The sequence below is a fragment of the Loxodonta africana genome, chromosome 15, assembly GCF_030014295.1.
Source record: "Loxodonta africana isolate mLoxAfr1 chromosome 15, mLoxAfr1.hap2, whole genome shotgun sequence".
Classification (NCBI taxonomy): Eukaryota; Metazoa; Chordata; class Mammalia; order Proboscidea; family Elephantidae; genus Loxodonta; species Loxodonta africana.
The window spans coordinates 42,325,520-42,341,524 of NC_087356.1; the positions used below are offsets into that span (position 1 = coordinate 42,325,520).

A 16,005-nucleotide genomic window follows, 5' to 3' on the forward strand; every position below is an offset into this window, starting at 1 on the left:
ACTCTGAGGAACAGAAGGGTCTTCCTGAGTTATAGGGAGGACAGATTTATTTCTGCAGGTAATGTTAGGGCCCCCCTCTGATGGAGGGGGCCCCCGTCTGCTGGAGGAGCCTCACAGGGAGAGATGGTCACCTGCATGATGGCGTTACCTGGCTCAGGGCCACATGATTTTTGGTGAAATGAGTCCGCTAATGGGACCTCGACCCCGGCTCACGAACGCACTCCCCGTGCTCATAACAGTGCCTGGCTCACTCCAGGTTCCCGATGCACGTGAGGGCTGCCATGAGAAGGGAATGTGGGGAGCAAGTGGGCAAAGAAGTAAGAACATGCCTGTTAATCAGAAGGAAAGTGGGCATTGTGGCTTCTGATAGGAATCTGAAAGGATGCTGTTTGTTTCTGCACTGACTGCACTGCTTTTTTTGATGAAGGGCTGCCTTGTTTTCAAAGGATATCAAGATAAAATTCTCGGTCTTGGTCGCTTGGTCTATGCTAGAGCCCTTCCCCCCAAACTGGACTAGAACCTGCATATGGCAGGTTCCTCTTATACTAAGAGGTCACACACTGATTCTATATTGGCAGATCAGAATGCTTCAGCAAAACCAAAGAAAGCCTCCAGGAGAATGGCTAGGTAACCCAGACTGCAAGTGTCCTGGAGAGACAGTGGCGCCACCCAGTGGTGGGCCTGGCTCACAGCTGAACTGGCCCAACAGCTGGGAGTTTGAGAGCCCGACTGTATACTCAAGGCAGGGGACAGTCCTTCCTATTTGCATCCAGAGGGCATCTTAGACCTTCTCTCAGCAAGCTTTCTGAGTGCCTGATTCACCTCTATATTCACTAAAGACCTAGCACAGAGCCTAGCATACTCGGGCTCAGCAAATGTCTGCTGAAAGGGAAAATGGAATTCAGCTCCACCATTTTACAAAAGAGAAGAAAGCCAAGGCCCCAAACCTGACATTCCTAGTCAGAGATATTCCCACTCTACAACACTGCCATCCTGATTCCAATGCTGGAGAGCTTAACAAGCCAAAATTAGAGCTGGGCCACAGGCTCTAATACTGTAGCCCAGGAGGGAGGATTCTCAGAGTCTGAGGGAGATACCTAGCTCTGTCTAGAGCTGGGCAGGTGGCCCGAAACAGTCTGTGTAAAATCTTGCCACAAACCACATCCATTACAGACTACTCCAAGACAGTACAATGATCCAACCAAGGTCACCGGCACGGTTGTCAGGGGGAGAACCCAGACCTTGTTATGCTCAGTCCCACGCTTTCCCCCAACACATTAACCTGTTGTTAGATGCCATCAAGTCAACCCTGACTCATGGTGACCCCATGCACTGTGGGATCAGGCCCCTGGGATCAGGGTTTCTGTTGGCTGATTTTCAGAAACAGACAGCCAGGTCTTTCTTCCTAGTCTTAGCCTGGAAGCTCTGCTGAAATCTATCCAGCATGATAGGAACCACAAGCCTCCAGTGACAGATGGGTGGTTATTGCGCTTGAAGCGCACTGACCAGGAGTCAGGCCTTGGTGTCCTGCACAGGTCCCCCTACACCCCCAGCTCACACTAAGGGTGCCGCCAGCTGTACTGAACATCCCCCTCAGCATCTCCCAGTGCACACGGTCTTCTGTACACCACATTGCATGGAGGCAGAACTAAATGAGTGTGCTAATGACACTAGCACCAGGGCAGTCCTGACCTCATCTGTGGCAGGTGCTGCCACCTCGTATGGCAGCTTCTGTTCTTGGGCCATCAATGCCAGAAGCTTCCGGATCAGAACTATGTCCTTCATGACAGCCTGCAAGTTCACCGTCTGGCCATTGGTAAACATCTGGTCCCCCAGGCGACTGACCGGACGGTACCTGCAGGTGAACACATGTAATTAAAGAATGTTTAAAGTGACAGAAGGGTCTTGTTCTTCATCCTCTCACTCATCACTACGACAAGCAACTCACACTCCACCATGCTCAAAAAACAGCCAACATTCCTATCACACTCAGGACAAACAGGACAGGAAAGTATCCCCACTCCCTGAAGCCAGGACAGGAACTGCTGCTTTACATCTCCGTGCTCTTCACCCTTCCATCCCCTCCTAAGGTCATTATTCAATCACTCAGTCAACCCTCCTCAGGTGGAATAACTTCATTAAAGGGCATTACCTTGAGGGTGGCACCACTAAGAAGTCTAGAAAGAACATACTGGGATTGAATCTGGACTCCATGCCAACATCTTCCAGTCCCAAAAAAAGGTAATTCAGAAAGAATCCTGTGTTCAAAACAAACCCGAAGTACTGCTTAGACCTAAGGGAATGGAACGATGACCCCAGATAATACTAAGAGTGGAAACAATACAGGACAGCATGAAGGATAAGTTCACATTTCTCTTTTTAAAAAATAACAACCAAAAAACCATCCCTGCACACATGGGAGTCTTTATGCAGGTACGAAGGTGACTTATAAAAACAGGCCGCGCAGGGATGACAGCACCTGCCCCAGGGTCTGAGACGGGCAAGGATGGAAATAACCTTTCACTTATTTCTCATTGCCATCCTGGACTCAAACAAAAATAAAAACAAAACAAACCCACTAAGCAATTATTACTCTGGTGTTTATAAAAACTATACTTGAAACAAAGAAAAAAAAGTTAGCGTTTTTAAAAAAAACAACAAAGCCCTTCCACCTGAGTGCTGCCCAGGAGGGGATCTTCTGTGAATCAAAGTTATGTTCTGAGGCCTAAAAAAAATGTCACAGAGAAAACGAGTAACATGCGCTCGGGCCTGATGCAGAAACAGTAACTGAGGTGCTTTCTTTTCTGATGTCACTCATCCCTTTAACAAGGTCTTCAGTTCTAAATGCTTACACAGTGGTTAGATTCAGGGTTCCAGAATACTCTCTGAGAGGGTGGGTGACATAACGGTTTGAATATGCCGCACAGATTTTGTCACACGTTCAAAGGGAATGGGGAGTTCCTTTTCTTTTTAGGGAACTGAAATATAAGAAAATTATAATTCCTAATTTTTTTTTTTTTTTTTAAAGAAAGGCCAAATTACTGTTTATTCCTTGATTCACAAAACGAATCACTGTAAAAACCTATAAAAAGGCTATTATTTACAGGCATTTAAAATAAGGTGAGTTACACTAAGCCTTCTAGAAATGGCAAACTGTTAAGCAAGGCCCACTGTTAGCTGTAATTTAATGACCAAGCTCAGTTACAAAAATCAGTGTGTTCACAGTGCTGGGTATAAAACCCCACCCCACTGATGTGTCAATGATAATGTACCCTCAAGTCTGCTCCAAGCCTATGGACTGATTTCATGGAAGGTCTACAACAATCACAACTTTAAGAGAATAAAACTTATGAGGCACAGTATAGGAGTCCAAGAAATTAAAGGGGAAGACAAAGAGCTATTTCTTTAGGCTGGTACAGCACCTTCGTTCTCCCAGAGAGTGATGAGGTGTTCTCGGGCACTGGTGGGTGTCAAGTATCCTCGTTTTCCCAGCTGAGCATCCTCAATGCCTGGAGCTAAAAAGGGGAATCAAAGCACAATCCATCAATAACAGACACTCCTTCTTAATGGCATCTATCGCCCCACCCTGCCAGCCTGCAATGCGACCACAAAACCAGTCTCTAGGACAGCGTCTTCCCAGTCCTGGATTCTTCCCCCCCATCTAATTTCTAAGGCAATCGAAGTATATAGATATTGTATAAAATCTAAAAAATAGGGTCAAAGAAAAACATCACCCACCATCATATTAACTATCATCACTTTTATACATTCTTTTGCAGTCCTTTCTTTATATGTGTGCATTTTATGTATCTCATAATCTTAAGCATGCAAGTGTCCTGACCACTACTTAGCTTCTCACTTAGCATCTCGTGAGCATTCCTGCTTATTGATACATAGCTATCACCTGGTCATTTTTAATGGCTGCATAACATTCAACTGAGGGGACATTTCCAAATTTATTTAACTACATGATACAGCTGGACATTTGAGCGGATTACAATTTTTTGTTACTACAAGTGAGACTATGAGAAACATTTTTATGCACATGGTTTTTTCCAGAAAAAGTTCACAGATGTACATTTATAACGTGTATGGACATTTTTATGGGTAAAAGTATATTCTACTCCTTTCTACAAAGACCATAGTGTTGTTATACTCAAAGTGAGTCAGAAAATCAGACTTAGGCTCCCATTCAGGGGGTGCGGGTCCTGGCATTTACCAAAGAAACCAAACCCGCTGCTGTCAAGTCAATTCCAACTCATAGCAACCCTATAGGACAGGGAACTGCCCCACAGAGCTTCCAAAGAATGCTTGGTGGATTCAAACTACTGACCTTTCAGTTAGCAGCTGCAGCACTTAACCACTATGCCACCAGGGTTTCCAGGCATTTAGATGATTAAAAAAGACGATTAGTCTCAAGGGACATCTAGCTCAATTGGCATAGTCTATAAAGAAAATGTTCTACATCTGACCGCGGTGAGTAGCAACTGGGTTCTTAAAAGCCTGTGAGCGGGCATCTAAGATATATTTACTGGTCCCACCCCAGCTGGTGCAAAGGAGAATGAAGATCAAAGACACAAGGGAAACATTAGCCCAAAGGACTAATGGGCCACAACTACCACATCCTCCACCTGACTGAGCCCTGAACAAGTAGATGGTCCCTGGCTATCACCACTGACTGCTCTGACAGAGACCACAATAGAGGGTCCCGGACAAAGCTGGAGAAAAATGTAGAACAAAATTCAAACTCACCGGAAAAAAAAAAAAAAAAGGACCAGACTTACTGGTCTGACAGAGACTGGAGAAATTACAAGAGTATGGCCCCAGGACACCCTATACCTAAGTCACTCCTGAGGTTCACTCTAAAGTCAAAGACCAGACAGGTCAACAGGGCCAACAATAACACACGTGAAAGGCATGCTTCATAGTTCAATCATGTATATGAGACTAAACGGGCACACCAGCCCAAAAGCAAAGACGAGAAGGCAGGAAGGGACAGGAAAACCGGACAAATGGAAACGGGGAAACTGCGGTGGAGAAGGGGAGAGTGTTGACACATTGTGGGGTTGGCAACCAATGTCACAAAACAACTTGTGTATTAACTGTTTAAAGAGAAACTAATATGTAAACTTCCACCTAAATCGCAATTCAAAAAATAAATAAATACAAGACAATTAGGCCATGTAACCCTCTAAGTTCAAAACTATCAATCTTTTCTGGGATGCACTCACTAAAATGAAGCATTGCTAAATTTCCCCTTTTTAAGTACTTATCAGGGCAGGAACTATACTTTGACTGTGTTCCTAGTACCTAAAAGTGTCTAGTACACAACAGATGTTAAATAAATGTCCATTAGCTCGAATACGGAGCCCTGGTGACAGAGTGGTTAAGTGCTAACCAAAAGGCTGGTAGTTCAAATCCACCAGATGCATCTTGGAAACCCTATGGGGCAGTTCTACTCTTGTCCTATAGGGTCGCTGTGAATTGGAATCAACTCAATGGCAATGGGTTTGGGTTTTTTTTTTTAGTTTGAATATGGATGTTTTCTAAGGTAATTTTTACTTAAGAACCCCACTTTTTTTGTCTTTTTCTACACTTTTAAAATCAAGCTTCGATCTACCTACAGTTCTTTGATGAGTTACCATCTGTAGAGGATATGTCACCACGAGTTTTTAGAGGAACCTTCACTTGGATAACCACAGATGGACCAGAACTGATTTAACTAGCGACCAGTACCGCTTACCATCAAGTTGACCCTGACTCATGGTGACTCCATGTGTGTCAGGGTAGAACTGTGCTCCACTGGGTTTTCAATGGCTAATTTTTTGGAAGCTTTTTTGGAAGCACCAGGGCTCTGGGTGTACTCAAACCTCCAACCTCAGTTAGCAGCCAAGCGTGTTAACCTTTTGCACCACCCAGGGACTCCATTTATTTAACTACTCTCTAATAATAGACATTTAAGTCAATCCTGATTTTAAACTACTTAAACAATACTTCAGGTGTTTAAACAATTCCTTAAAATAAATTCCGAGAAGTGGAATTGATGGGTTAATAAGTAATTCTTAATTTTCAATTTTGATACTTACAAAGGCAAAGCATTTTAACAAGTTAATGCAACTGAAGGAAACCTCGGTGTACAACGAAGAGCGTCTTTGACCCTCAGGGTGGACCACAACATTAGAAAGCTATGTATATTCCGGGGGTAAAAGCAGACTCCATTAACCTAATGAACAATTTTGCAGGTATTTCTCAAAATAAACATCTGAACTTTCTCTTAATAAACAGGTCTGAAAGGGTGAGGAAGATGGTTGAATCTGGCAACGCTCACCAGTATCTGCTAGTAAGTGAGGTTTCCCACCACAGTATAATCCTGGAGCAGACAGACTGGAGCTGCTCATTCGCAGGATTTTTGAGTCAGAAGAGACCTGAGGGATGTCACCTCTTCACACAGCTGCACCTTCCTCACAACCTACAAAACCGACATCTTCCTGGGATGGGATATCAGAGAATCTCTAACCGGCATTTCATTCAGCTGTGAAGAGGTGCCATTTGAAAAAAGGGTTTAGAGACCGATTAACTTGGGGAAGATTGGATCACAGTGGGTGTGTCTGGGGTGAAAGGATTCTCGTAGTTGGTTAAAACGTGAATGTACGTGGTGGGCCCCCAGAGCACCCTGGGGTATGAGCAGCATGTCACATGCTCATGGTGCTCCTCATGGGCGCAACCAGTCCATGGGGACCATTCAGCACTGGCCTCACCTTCTTGCTCCCTTTGGTACCAGGAGCGTGGCGTGACCCAGGCTCAGAATGCTCGCCTGCTGATCTGTGTCACCTAATCCTCCCAAGAGTAGAGGCCTGGTCTCCATCCTGGTGCCACATGCACGATCCTTGGCACAGTGAGGGCCCAACAGATAAATGTTTGCTAAGTACTTAAAACCCAATCCTGGAACCCTTTAAGACTTAATTCCTTCATTTCTACCCATTTTTGCTTGTTTGTCTACTTGTTTCTAATGCACAGACCTCAGGTTGACACCATGATATTCTCAGAGCCACGGCGAAAGACTACTTCAGAAGACTAAGTTTGGCAAAGACACTGAAAGACTACTCAATTGCTAGACATTTACCCCAAAGAAACAGTTACCTTCTAGAATTCTGACCATCTTTGTTCTCAACCTGCAAACATTTTCTGGGGCGTCCTAAGGGCTAGAGCAGCAATTTCCCAGCTGGTGTTAAGGGTAACTTGTTTTGAGGGCTATTTATGGGTGAGGGCAGGAAAATCCAGGTCTTGGGTAGTGCAAATGGTTTGTGCCCAACTACTAACCTAAAGCAAAGGCTGGCAGTTTGAACCCACCCAGCAGTGCCACGGAAGAAAGGCATGCCAATCAGCTTCTACAAAGCAGTACAGCCAAGAAAACCCTACGAAGCAGTTCTACTCTGCGTACATGAGGTCGCTATGAGTTGGAATTGATTTGATGGCAACGTGTTTGGTTTTTTGGTAGGAAAATCCACCCTTATAGTTAAATTGTTAAGCATTCAACAGAATTAAACAGGTTTTCTAAATGTAGCATGGAATCCTGGATTAGATTCTACAGCATAAAAATGACATTACTGGAAAAGCTGGTGAAATTCAAATAAAGTCTGTGGTTTAGTTAAAAATACTGTGTGAAAGCTAACTTCTTAGTTTTGACAAACACACCATGGGAATGTAAGATGCAGTAGCACAAGCTCAGTAGGGTATGTGGAAACTCACCGTACATCTTTCCAACTCTTTAAAAAATCTAAAATTATTCCAAAACGAGAGGTTTATTTAAAAAGTAATAATAAACTGGCTTATTTACTACAGGCCTCCCCAGAGTCTTCAACATAAATGGTACATTCATCTCAAGGAAGGGAACGTATTTGCTCGCCTTATCTGACCCAGAATCCATACTCCCAGGCTGTAGGATAAGGTTTGGTAATATTATGCTGTGGGTTTTCACACATGTAAAGTTCCTCAACTCTGAACAACAGGATGTCTTTCCCACTCTGTAGAGTTAGAGGCCAAAGCTTAAAGAAGTGACCTGATGAGATCTGAATAAGGACCAGAGCCAGGTGTCAACCACAGGCTGTGCTTTTTCTATCCTAGCACACTGATTGTATAATAAAAAATAAACAATTCACATCTACAGAGCACATTACCGCATAGCAAGCACTGATCTTAGTGCTTCACAGAGAATATCTTATTCAATACTTGCCACTTCAAAGTTAAAAATAAAAACTTTAAACAACCACACAACTACAAAAAAAAGTTCTCTGAAATTTTTTCCCAACTACCCCTGGGGGTGGAGCAGCGCTGAAAAGAGGGGGACACTCTGCCTCCAGGGATCTGGGTGGATGGCCAGGAGCAGCCTGGAGGAGGTTCCAAGGTTCACTGAATTCTTGATGTTTTTCTTAAAAATTCACCTACGTTTTACTCCACTGAAATCTTAATGTGTTTTACAATAAAATGTTCCTAAATATTTGCCAAGTAAATGTCTTAGCTTCTTCCTCAAAAATCTGTCAGAAAAACCGCCACTTGAGGAAAGAAGCACCTGGCTCGGCCATGGTACCCCATGATGCAATAGAGCCCAATCCACAAGCCCTCCTATGGGCGAGGCCTGGGCTGGGCATGCACCAGGATCCCCTCCAGCCCTGTGAGGCCACAAATGCATGGCTGAGAAACGTGTCGTCAAGAAGGACCAGTATTCCCAAGATCTGGGACATATTCAATGGCCAAGGAGCCCCTTCCTTGGCCCTTTCTGCTTACCCGGGGTCTCTGCGTCCTTCTGGTTACTTTTCTTGTGTGCTATGGCTGGATACGTGATTGTCAGTTTGCTGTTGTGCTCCTTACGGACAACTGACCGCCCGGTCCTTCGCACAAGCACCACAGGGATTGAGGAGTAAAATGAAACAAAAAAGAGCTGTGAGTGACTGTGGCCAGATGCCTCACCCGGGGAGAGGGAAAGGCAGGAGCCCCTACTCACTTGCAGTGGGGACACCGCTTAGCACTCATGTGTGTCTTCCAGAAGTGGGCAACGAGCTTGCTCCTGCTCTCACAGACATTCTTCACCTGTTGAAAAAAAGGGAAAGAACCTCGGAGTGTCATTTTGGAGTGAATCCAGTATGTATTCATTTTGGGTTTTCGCCTTTTTTTCCCCAGAAAATTTTAAACAAAAGCTTCTAAAGAACCATACTATAGCCCAGCTCTGCCAGTTACCTGCCTATTTAACCCAGAATCTATATTCTCAAGCTCTGGAATAAGGTTTGGTATAATAAAATGACCTCTTTAAGCCTTAAGTTTCCTTACTGATAGTAGGGAATAAGAAATGGTAACCACATCACAAAGTTGTCAGTAAGATAAAGCGACGACCAATGTAGTGCGGCTTAGAAGACATTCAGCACTCAAGAAACACTAGTTACTTTTCTTTAAAGCAAACCTCTCTGGAAGCTGCTGCAGCCGCCCGCTGGCCCTCAGATGAACCTCAGGGTTCTGAGGTTGTGAGGCCCGTATCTACAGTTGCGCCACAAATGGGTCGATGACAGGCTGCAAATGAGAGCCCCCCGGGCAGCTTCAGTAACATACACTCGAGCTCTTGTTGGGTGCATCAACCCAGATCTAATCCAGACCAATTAAATTGGACTTTCTGGTGTGAAGCCTGGGCAAGAAATTTCAAGATGAGCCTCAGGTTGAAGAGGCTCCTGGGTGTTACAAGTGGTTTGAGATCAACTGCTAACCTAAAGGTTGGTGGTTTGAACCCACTCTGTGGCTCCGTGGAAGGAAGACCCAGCAAACTGCTTCCATAAAGATTACAGGCAAGAAAACCCTATGCAGCAGTTCTATTCTGTAACACATGAGGTCGTCATGAGTCAGAGGCCAACTAGACAGCTGCTAACAACAACTGCAGCTGATTGTCTATCTCATTTATTCATCAAGTAAGTCAATACACGTTTGCTATGGGGAACAGGGTGTAACAGCAGTGGTTGAGTACTAGAGAAGAAAGAAGAACAGGACAAAGGACGCCGTTCTCACAGTGAGTCTGCGTGCCTGAACCTGCTGGACGCTACACCCAGACCGCCTATTTCTCCTCATCTTCTCGTTGGTCCTACAGGCAGTAATCAGACACAAGGAAATGGACTTGGGGAAGGTTATATAACTTATAAGAGGCAGAGTTGGAATTCAAATTCAGGTCTGCTTTAGGAAGTCAAAAGCATCTGCAGATGACAGTGCAGAGGGAATAACAATCACGTTAACAACAACAGTGTGAGGAGAAGGGAGAGATCGGGGCAACTCACGTGTGCTCCCTGGGGTCCCAGGAGGTTGTTCTGTACGATTTTGGCTGTGTATTGTTCTAACTCCTCCTGAATTTCGAAGGCAGAAGGATCAGAGTTTTCTTCCAGAAACTGAAAAGCAGAGAAGAAAACCATATTGTTGCAGCAAGTTAAGTGTCTGCTTGGCAGTGCCACTGGGGCCAGCCCCCGAAGGGTGGAGAACTTAGCATGACGGGAAGAGAAGGACATCTCACAGCCGCTGTGCTGCATTTTCAAAACACAGGCAACAGCACTGTTAAAATAACAAACAAAGGAAGAATAACCTGTTTCCAATGATGGTGGACTGGGTTATGCAGACCAAACCTAAAACTGAAAAAAAAAAAAACAAGATAAAAAAAAAATTTAAATCTTTTTAAAACCCTTAACCACAACCTGTCCGTCATGGTGGAACCTATACCATAGGTATTTCAAATACCAACAGGGTCACCCATGGTGAACAGGTTTCAGTGGAGCTTCCAGGCTAAGACAACAGGAAGAAAGGCCTGGCGATCTACGTCCAAAAATTAGCCAATGAAAATCCTACAGATTACAACAGAACACTGCCTAACTCGCTTGCTTTGGGCACGTCTTCTTTAGTTCAGAGTAGCTCCTCAGTCTTTAAAGACACTGACATCTTGGAAGATTACACGCTTTGTAAGTTTTACGCAATACCCTTCAATTTGGTTACATCTGATGCTTCCTCATGGTCAGATCCCACTAATGCATCTTGGGCAGGAATAATGCAAAAATGATGCTGGGCTCTGCTCCCCACATCCTGCTAGGTAATGCACAATTCCCATCTGACCCCTCAGGTGATGCTCATCTTGACCACTTGATAAGACGGTGACTACCAGACCTTACTATAAAGTTACATTCTTCCTCTGTAATTAATAAAGATCCTGCCTGTGGGGTGTACTTGTAAACTATGTAAGTAGTCTGTTTCTTAAACTTTGAGGTCATTCATTCTCCCATTCGTATCAGTCTGAACTCATGGATTTCACAGATCCCTACTTTATTCGACGGTTTACAATCCATCACTATCATTACTTGATGCTCAAGTTGCCACAGACTCGGCCAGTGGAGCTGTTCAAGCCAGTTCCTGTGTCCTTTTGACATTCCCCATCATACTTCAAGCACTTCTTTATTACCCAGCACACAACAGTCCAGGGTCACCTTGTGTTTCCCCTGCCCTAGACTCAGCCATTTCTCCAAGGAGTGCTTCTAGTGGAAAACGATACTGAGAAGGTAAGATCAGGGCCCTACGTGTGCTCAGTGCTACCACTGCTCCAAGCCCCTCTCGGGGACAGAGCCAGGGAATATTTGCATACATGAGCGTATACATACACGTCACACTGATACTTTAATTCCGTTCCAACACCACAGGATCAATTCTTGTTTTCCCTCTTTGACATCGTCTCTGCTAGTGTCAATGCTGGCCCCCGCCATCTTTAATAAATGTACCTATTTATAAATGTGACTGCTCTCACATGACGGCCACCTCCTCCTCGGCACAAACGCCTCACCTGCCCCGGGCTCATACCCATACTAGGCTGCTCTCCTCTTGGTCCCCCTCTTCACTCTACTCGGCCTCTGACACCTCATGCTAGGTCACCCTGCACAGACACCCTCCGGGGCTATACAGTTAACTTTATCTCAAGAATGTGGTCTTCTAAATAACCCAATTAAAAAATGGACAAAGAATATGAACAGGCACTTCGCTAAAGAAGACATTCAGGCCGCTAACAGATATGTGAGGAAACGCTCACGATCATTAGCCATTAGAGGAACGCAAATCAAAACTACAATGAGATTCCATCTCACTCCAACAAGGCTGGCATTAATCCAAAAAACACATAATAATAAATGTTGGAGAGGTTGTGGAGCGACTAAAACACTTATACACTGCTGGTGGGAATGTAAAGTGGTACAAACACTTTGGAATCAACTTGGTGCTTCCTTAAAGAACTAGAAATAGAACTACCATAAAACCCCCACCCAGTGCCAACAATCCAGCAATCCCACTCCTTGGAATATATCCTGCAAAAATAACAGCCTTTACATGAACAGATATACGCACACCATGTTCACTGCAGCACTGCTTACGATGGCAAAAAGTTGGAAGCAACCAAGGTGCCCATCAGTGGATGAATGGATAAATAAAAGATGGTATATGCACACAATGGAATACTATGCATCAATAAAGAACAATGCTGAATCCATGAAACATTTCATAACGTGGAGAAATCCGGAAAACATTACGCTGAGTGAAATCAGTCAATTACAAAAGCTCAAATGTTGTATAAGACCACTATTATAAAAACTGGAGGAACAGTTTAAACAGAGAAGAAAATATTCTTTGATGGTTAAGGGGGGGAGGGAGGGAGGGAGGGAGGGAGAGGGATATTCACTAATTAGACAGTAAATAAGTTTTATTTTAGGTGAAGGGAAAGACAATACGCAATACAGGAGAGGTCAACACAAATGGACTAAACCAAAAGGAAAGAAGTTTCCTGAGGAAACCAAACACTTCAAAGGCCAGCATAGCAGGGACGCGGGTTTGAAGACCACAGTTTCAGGGCACACCTAAGTCAACTGGCATAATAAAACCTATTAAGAAAACACTCTGCATCCCACTTTGGAGAGTGGCATCTGGGGTCTTAAACGCTAGCAAGCAGCCATCTAAGATACATCAATTGGTCTCAACCCACCTGGAGCAAGGAAGAATGACAAACACCAAAGACACAAGATAATTATGAGCCTAAGAGACCGAAAACCCACTGCCTTCAAGTCGATTCCGACTCATAGCGACCCTGTAGGACAGAGTAGAACTGCCCCATAGAGTTTCCAAGGAGTACCTGGTGGATTCGAATTGCCGACCTTTTGGTTAGTAGCCGTAGCACTTAACCACTACGCCACCAGGGTTTCCAAGAGATGGAAAGGACCACATAAACCAGAGACTACATCAGCCTGGGACCAGAGGAACTAGATGGTGCCGGGCCACAACCAATGACTGCCCTGACAGTGAACTCAACAGAGAAACCCTGAGGCAGCAGAAAACCAGTGGGATGCAGACCCCCAAATTCTCATAAAAAGACCAGACTTAATGATCAGACTGGGACTGGAGGGACCCCGGAGGCCATGGTTCCCAGACCTTCTGTTAGCCCAAGACAGGAACTATTCCCAAAGCTAACTCTTCAGACAGGGATTGGACTGGAATGAGGGATGAAAAATGATACCAGTGAAGAATGAGCTTCTTGGATCAAGTAAACAAAAGACTATGTTGGCACCTCCTGTCTGGAGGGGAGATGAGAGGGCAGAGGTGGCCAGAAACTACGCAAATGGACACGAGGAGAGAGAGCCGAGGGAAGAACTGTGCTATCTCACTAGTGGAAGAGCAATTAGGAGTGTATGGCAAGGTGTATGTAAATTTTTGTATGAGAGACTGACCTGATTTGTAAACTTTCATTTGAAGCACAATAAAAATTAATTAAAATGAAACAACAACAAAAAAAATGTGATCTTCATCCTTGGTTCCTAAGTCAATGGAATTTCCCAAGTGACTGAAGTGTCTTTGTCTTCCATGAGGGCCCTACACCACACCTGAGGATTCATGCTTAGGAGGCAACTCAGGTTGGATGTGGGCTGGCTATGCCAGAAAGACCCACCGTGAGGGGAACAGGGCACTGTTCAACTATGTAGGCAACGATTCGTTCAATCATGCTACGAAATGAAACGCCAAGAAAAATTCTGGATGCTGAAACTCAGGTGATCATCCTGGTTGGTTAAAGACATTGAGAGGGAACAGGTCCCTTGGGACATGGAAGCTCTGAGCTGGGAATCCTCCCTGTCCTGGCACTGTGTGTTATATTCATTTACAGCGAAAACTGTGAAAGCCAGAACTTCACAGGAATGTCTTGTTTTTCTGGGTCTTGAAAATTCTCTGCCTTTGACAGGGTGCAGTCTTACCACTTTTCTTTAGCTCTTTTTAGTGGAAAATACTTGAGTTTTCCTTCTCTGACAGTGTCTGCCTTACACAAGTTCCTGCTTTCACAGGTTCTACCTCATATCCTTTTTGTGTGTATGTAGTAAAAACACGTAACAAAACATCGGCCATTTCAACACTTTCCATGTGTCTGACTCGGTGACACTCACTACGTTCCCAGGTCGTGCACCCATCACCACCATCCACTTCCACGTTTTTCCAACATCCTCAGCAGAAACCTGGTGCTCCTAAGGCCTGTTTCTATCCTTTTTGCTATAATAAAATGTTCTGTGGGTCATCCTAGCGAATTACTGAACGCGAGGGGGTGGCGGGAGACCCAGAATTTGTAGCCAGTAGGTCAAAAGTAAGGATGTCATGGGAACCCCTAAACTTACAGCTAATGTCTAAAGTCTTGAGCAGACATGGCAGCCTGGAGGACTGTGCCCTTTGACTTGTAAGATCTGACGGGTTAGCTCCAGTGGTTAGGGTTAGAACAAAGACTGCATCTGTAGCTGGTATCAAAGACGACATTCAGAGTTAGAATGTGTGCCGGGAAAAGACGCACAGAAAAAGAGACAAACCCAGACCCAGACCCCATACCCTCTCAGCTACCTTGGGCTCTCACACCCTGTGCCAAGTCTTCGTCCTTGCATGAGTACCCTCATCCTGTCTGACACCCTGCTTCCAAGAATGGTGAGCTAGATTATTCAGTGGCACAGTGATTTAAGTGTCTGGCTGCTAACTGAAAGGTTGGTGGTTCGAAGTCCTGCAACAGCTCTGTCGGAGACACACAGGGACACCTCCTCAGCCGGCTCAGGCTGCCTCCCCAGGGTGGGACGCTCGCCCATCGGATGTTGCCCTCTCCCGCTGGACCCGACACCTGGCATCGGGCCATGCCTCTGTGTACTGCCCACCTTGCCCTGCCCACCTGATGCCTTTGAGAACTGCATTCAGGGAGGAGAAAGGGAGGAGAGAGGGTGAGAGGTTTCCGTTCACAGCAAGAAACAAGACAAGGATGCCAGTACTGCTTCAACACGGTAACACAGATCCTAGCTAGCAAAATAAGGCAAGGGAAAGAAACAACACGTATAACGTTTGGGAAGAAAGAAAATGCGATTTTTCACAGAGGACACGATGGTGTTGAAAATCCAAAAGAATCTACAGACAAAATGGTAGAACTGATGAAAAAATTCTGCAAAATCAATATACAAAAACTGATAAGCCAATAAACAGGAAATGAAACTTAAACAAGCGATTTATAATAGCACCAGAAAATCTCAAGCAATTACTAAGTACAAAAAGAAAGATGTCTTTACGATACAGAGGCCTGGTGGTCACCACCTTACCCAGGTAATGAAATTGAGCATTACCAAGAGTGGAAAAACCTGACATCATATACCTCCCAATACGATGAAATATGAAGTGTCCTATGTCATCTAAGGTTTGCATTGGCTAATTCTCAAAAGCAGATCACCAGACCTTACTTCCTGACCTGTCTTAGTCTGGAAGCTCCACTGAAACCTGTGCACCATCGGTGACCCTACTGGTGTGTATGATACTGGTAGCATAGCTTTCAGCATCGGAGCAACACGCAAGCCACCACAGTGCAGCAAGCTTTCTGACAGCTGGTGGTAAATTACTATAACGAAATGTAAAATAGCATAGGGTAAAGTATAAGGATTATATAATTATAACGAT

At 44.7% G+C, this 16,005-nt stretch overlaps 1 protein-coding gene across 2 annotated transcripts in view; it reads right to left on the reverse strand.

Moving 5' to 3' along the window:
• POLR1A (RNA polymerase I subunit A) overlaps positions 1 to 16,005 on the reverse strand; it is an 85,917-nt gene that overhangs the window by 64,774 nt on the left and 5,138 nt on the right. For both annotated transcript variants that reach the window (XM_064268810.1, XM_010599945.3), the window contains 6 exons: positions 10,311 to 10,418; positions 9,002 to 9,087; positions 8,785 to 8,888; positions 3,423 to 3,515; positions 2,153 to 2,258; positions 1,693 to 1,855 (listed from right to left, as the gene is read on the reverse strand). In XM_064268810.1, coding sequence (XP_064124880.1) covers positions 1,693 to 1,855; positions 2,153 to 2,258; positions 3,423 to 3,515; positions 8,785 to 8,888; positions 9,002 to 9,087; positions 10,311 to 10,418 — 660 coding nt within the window. The remainder of the gene's footprint in view (positions 1 to 1,692; positions 1,856 to 2,152; positions 2,259 to 3,422; positions 3,516 to 8,784; positions 8,889 to 9,001; positions 9,088 to 10,310; positions 10,419 to 16,005) is intronic.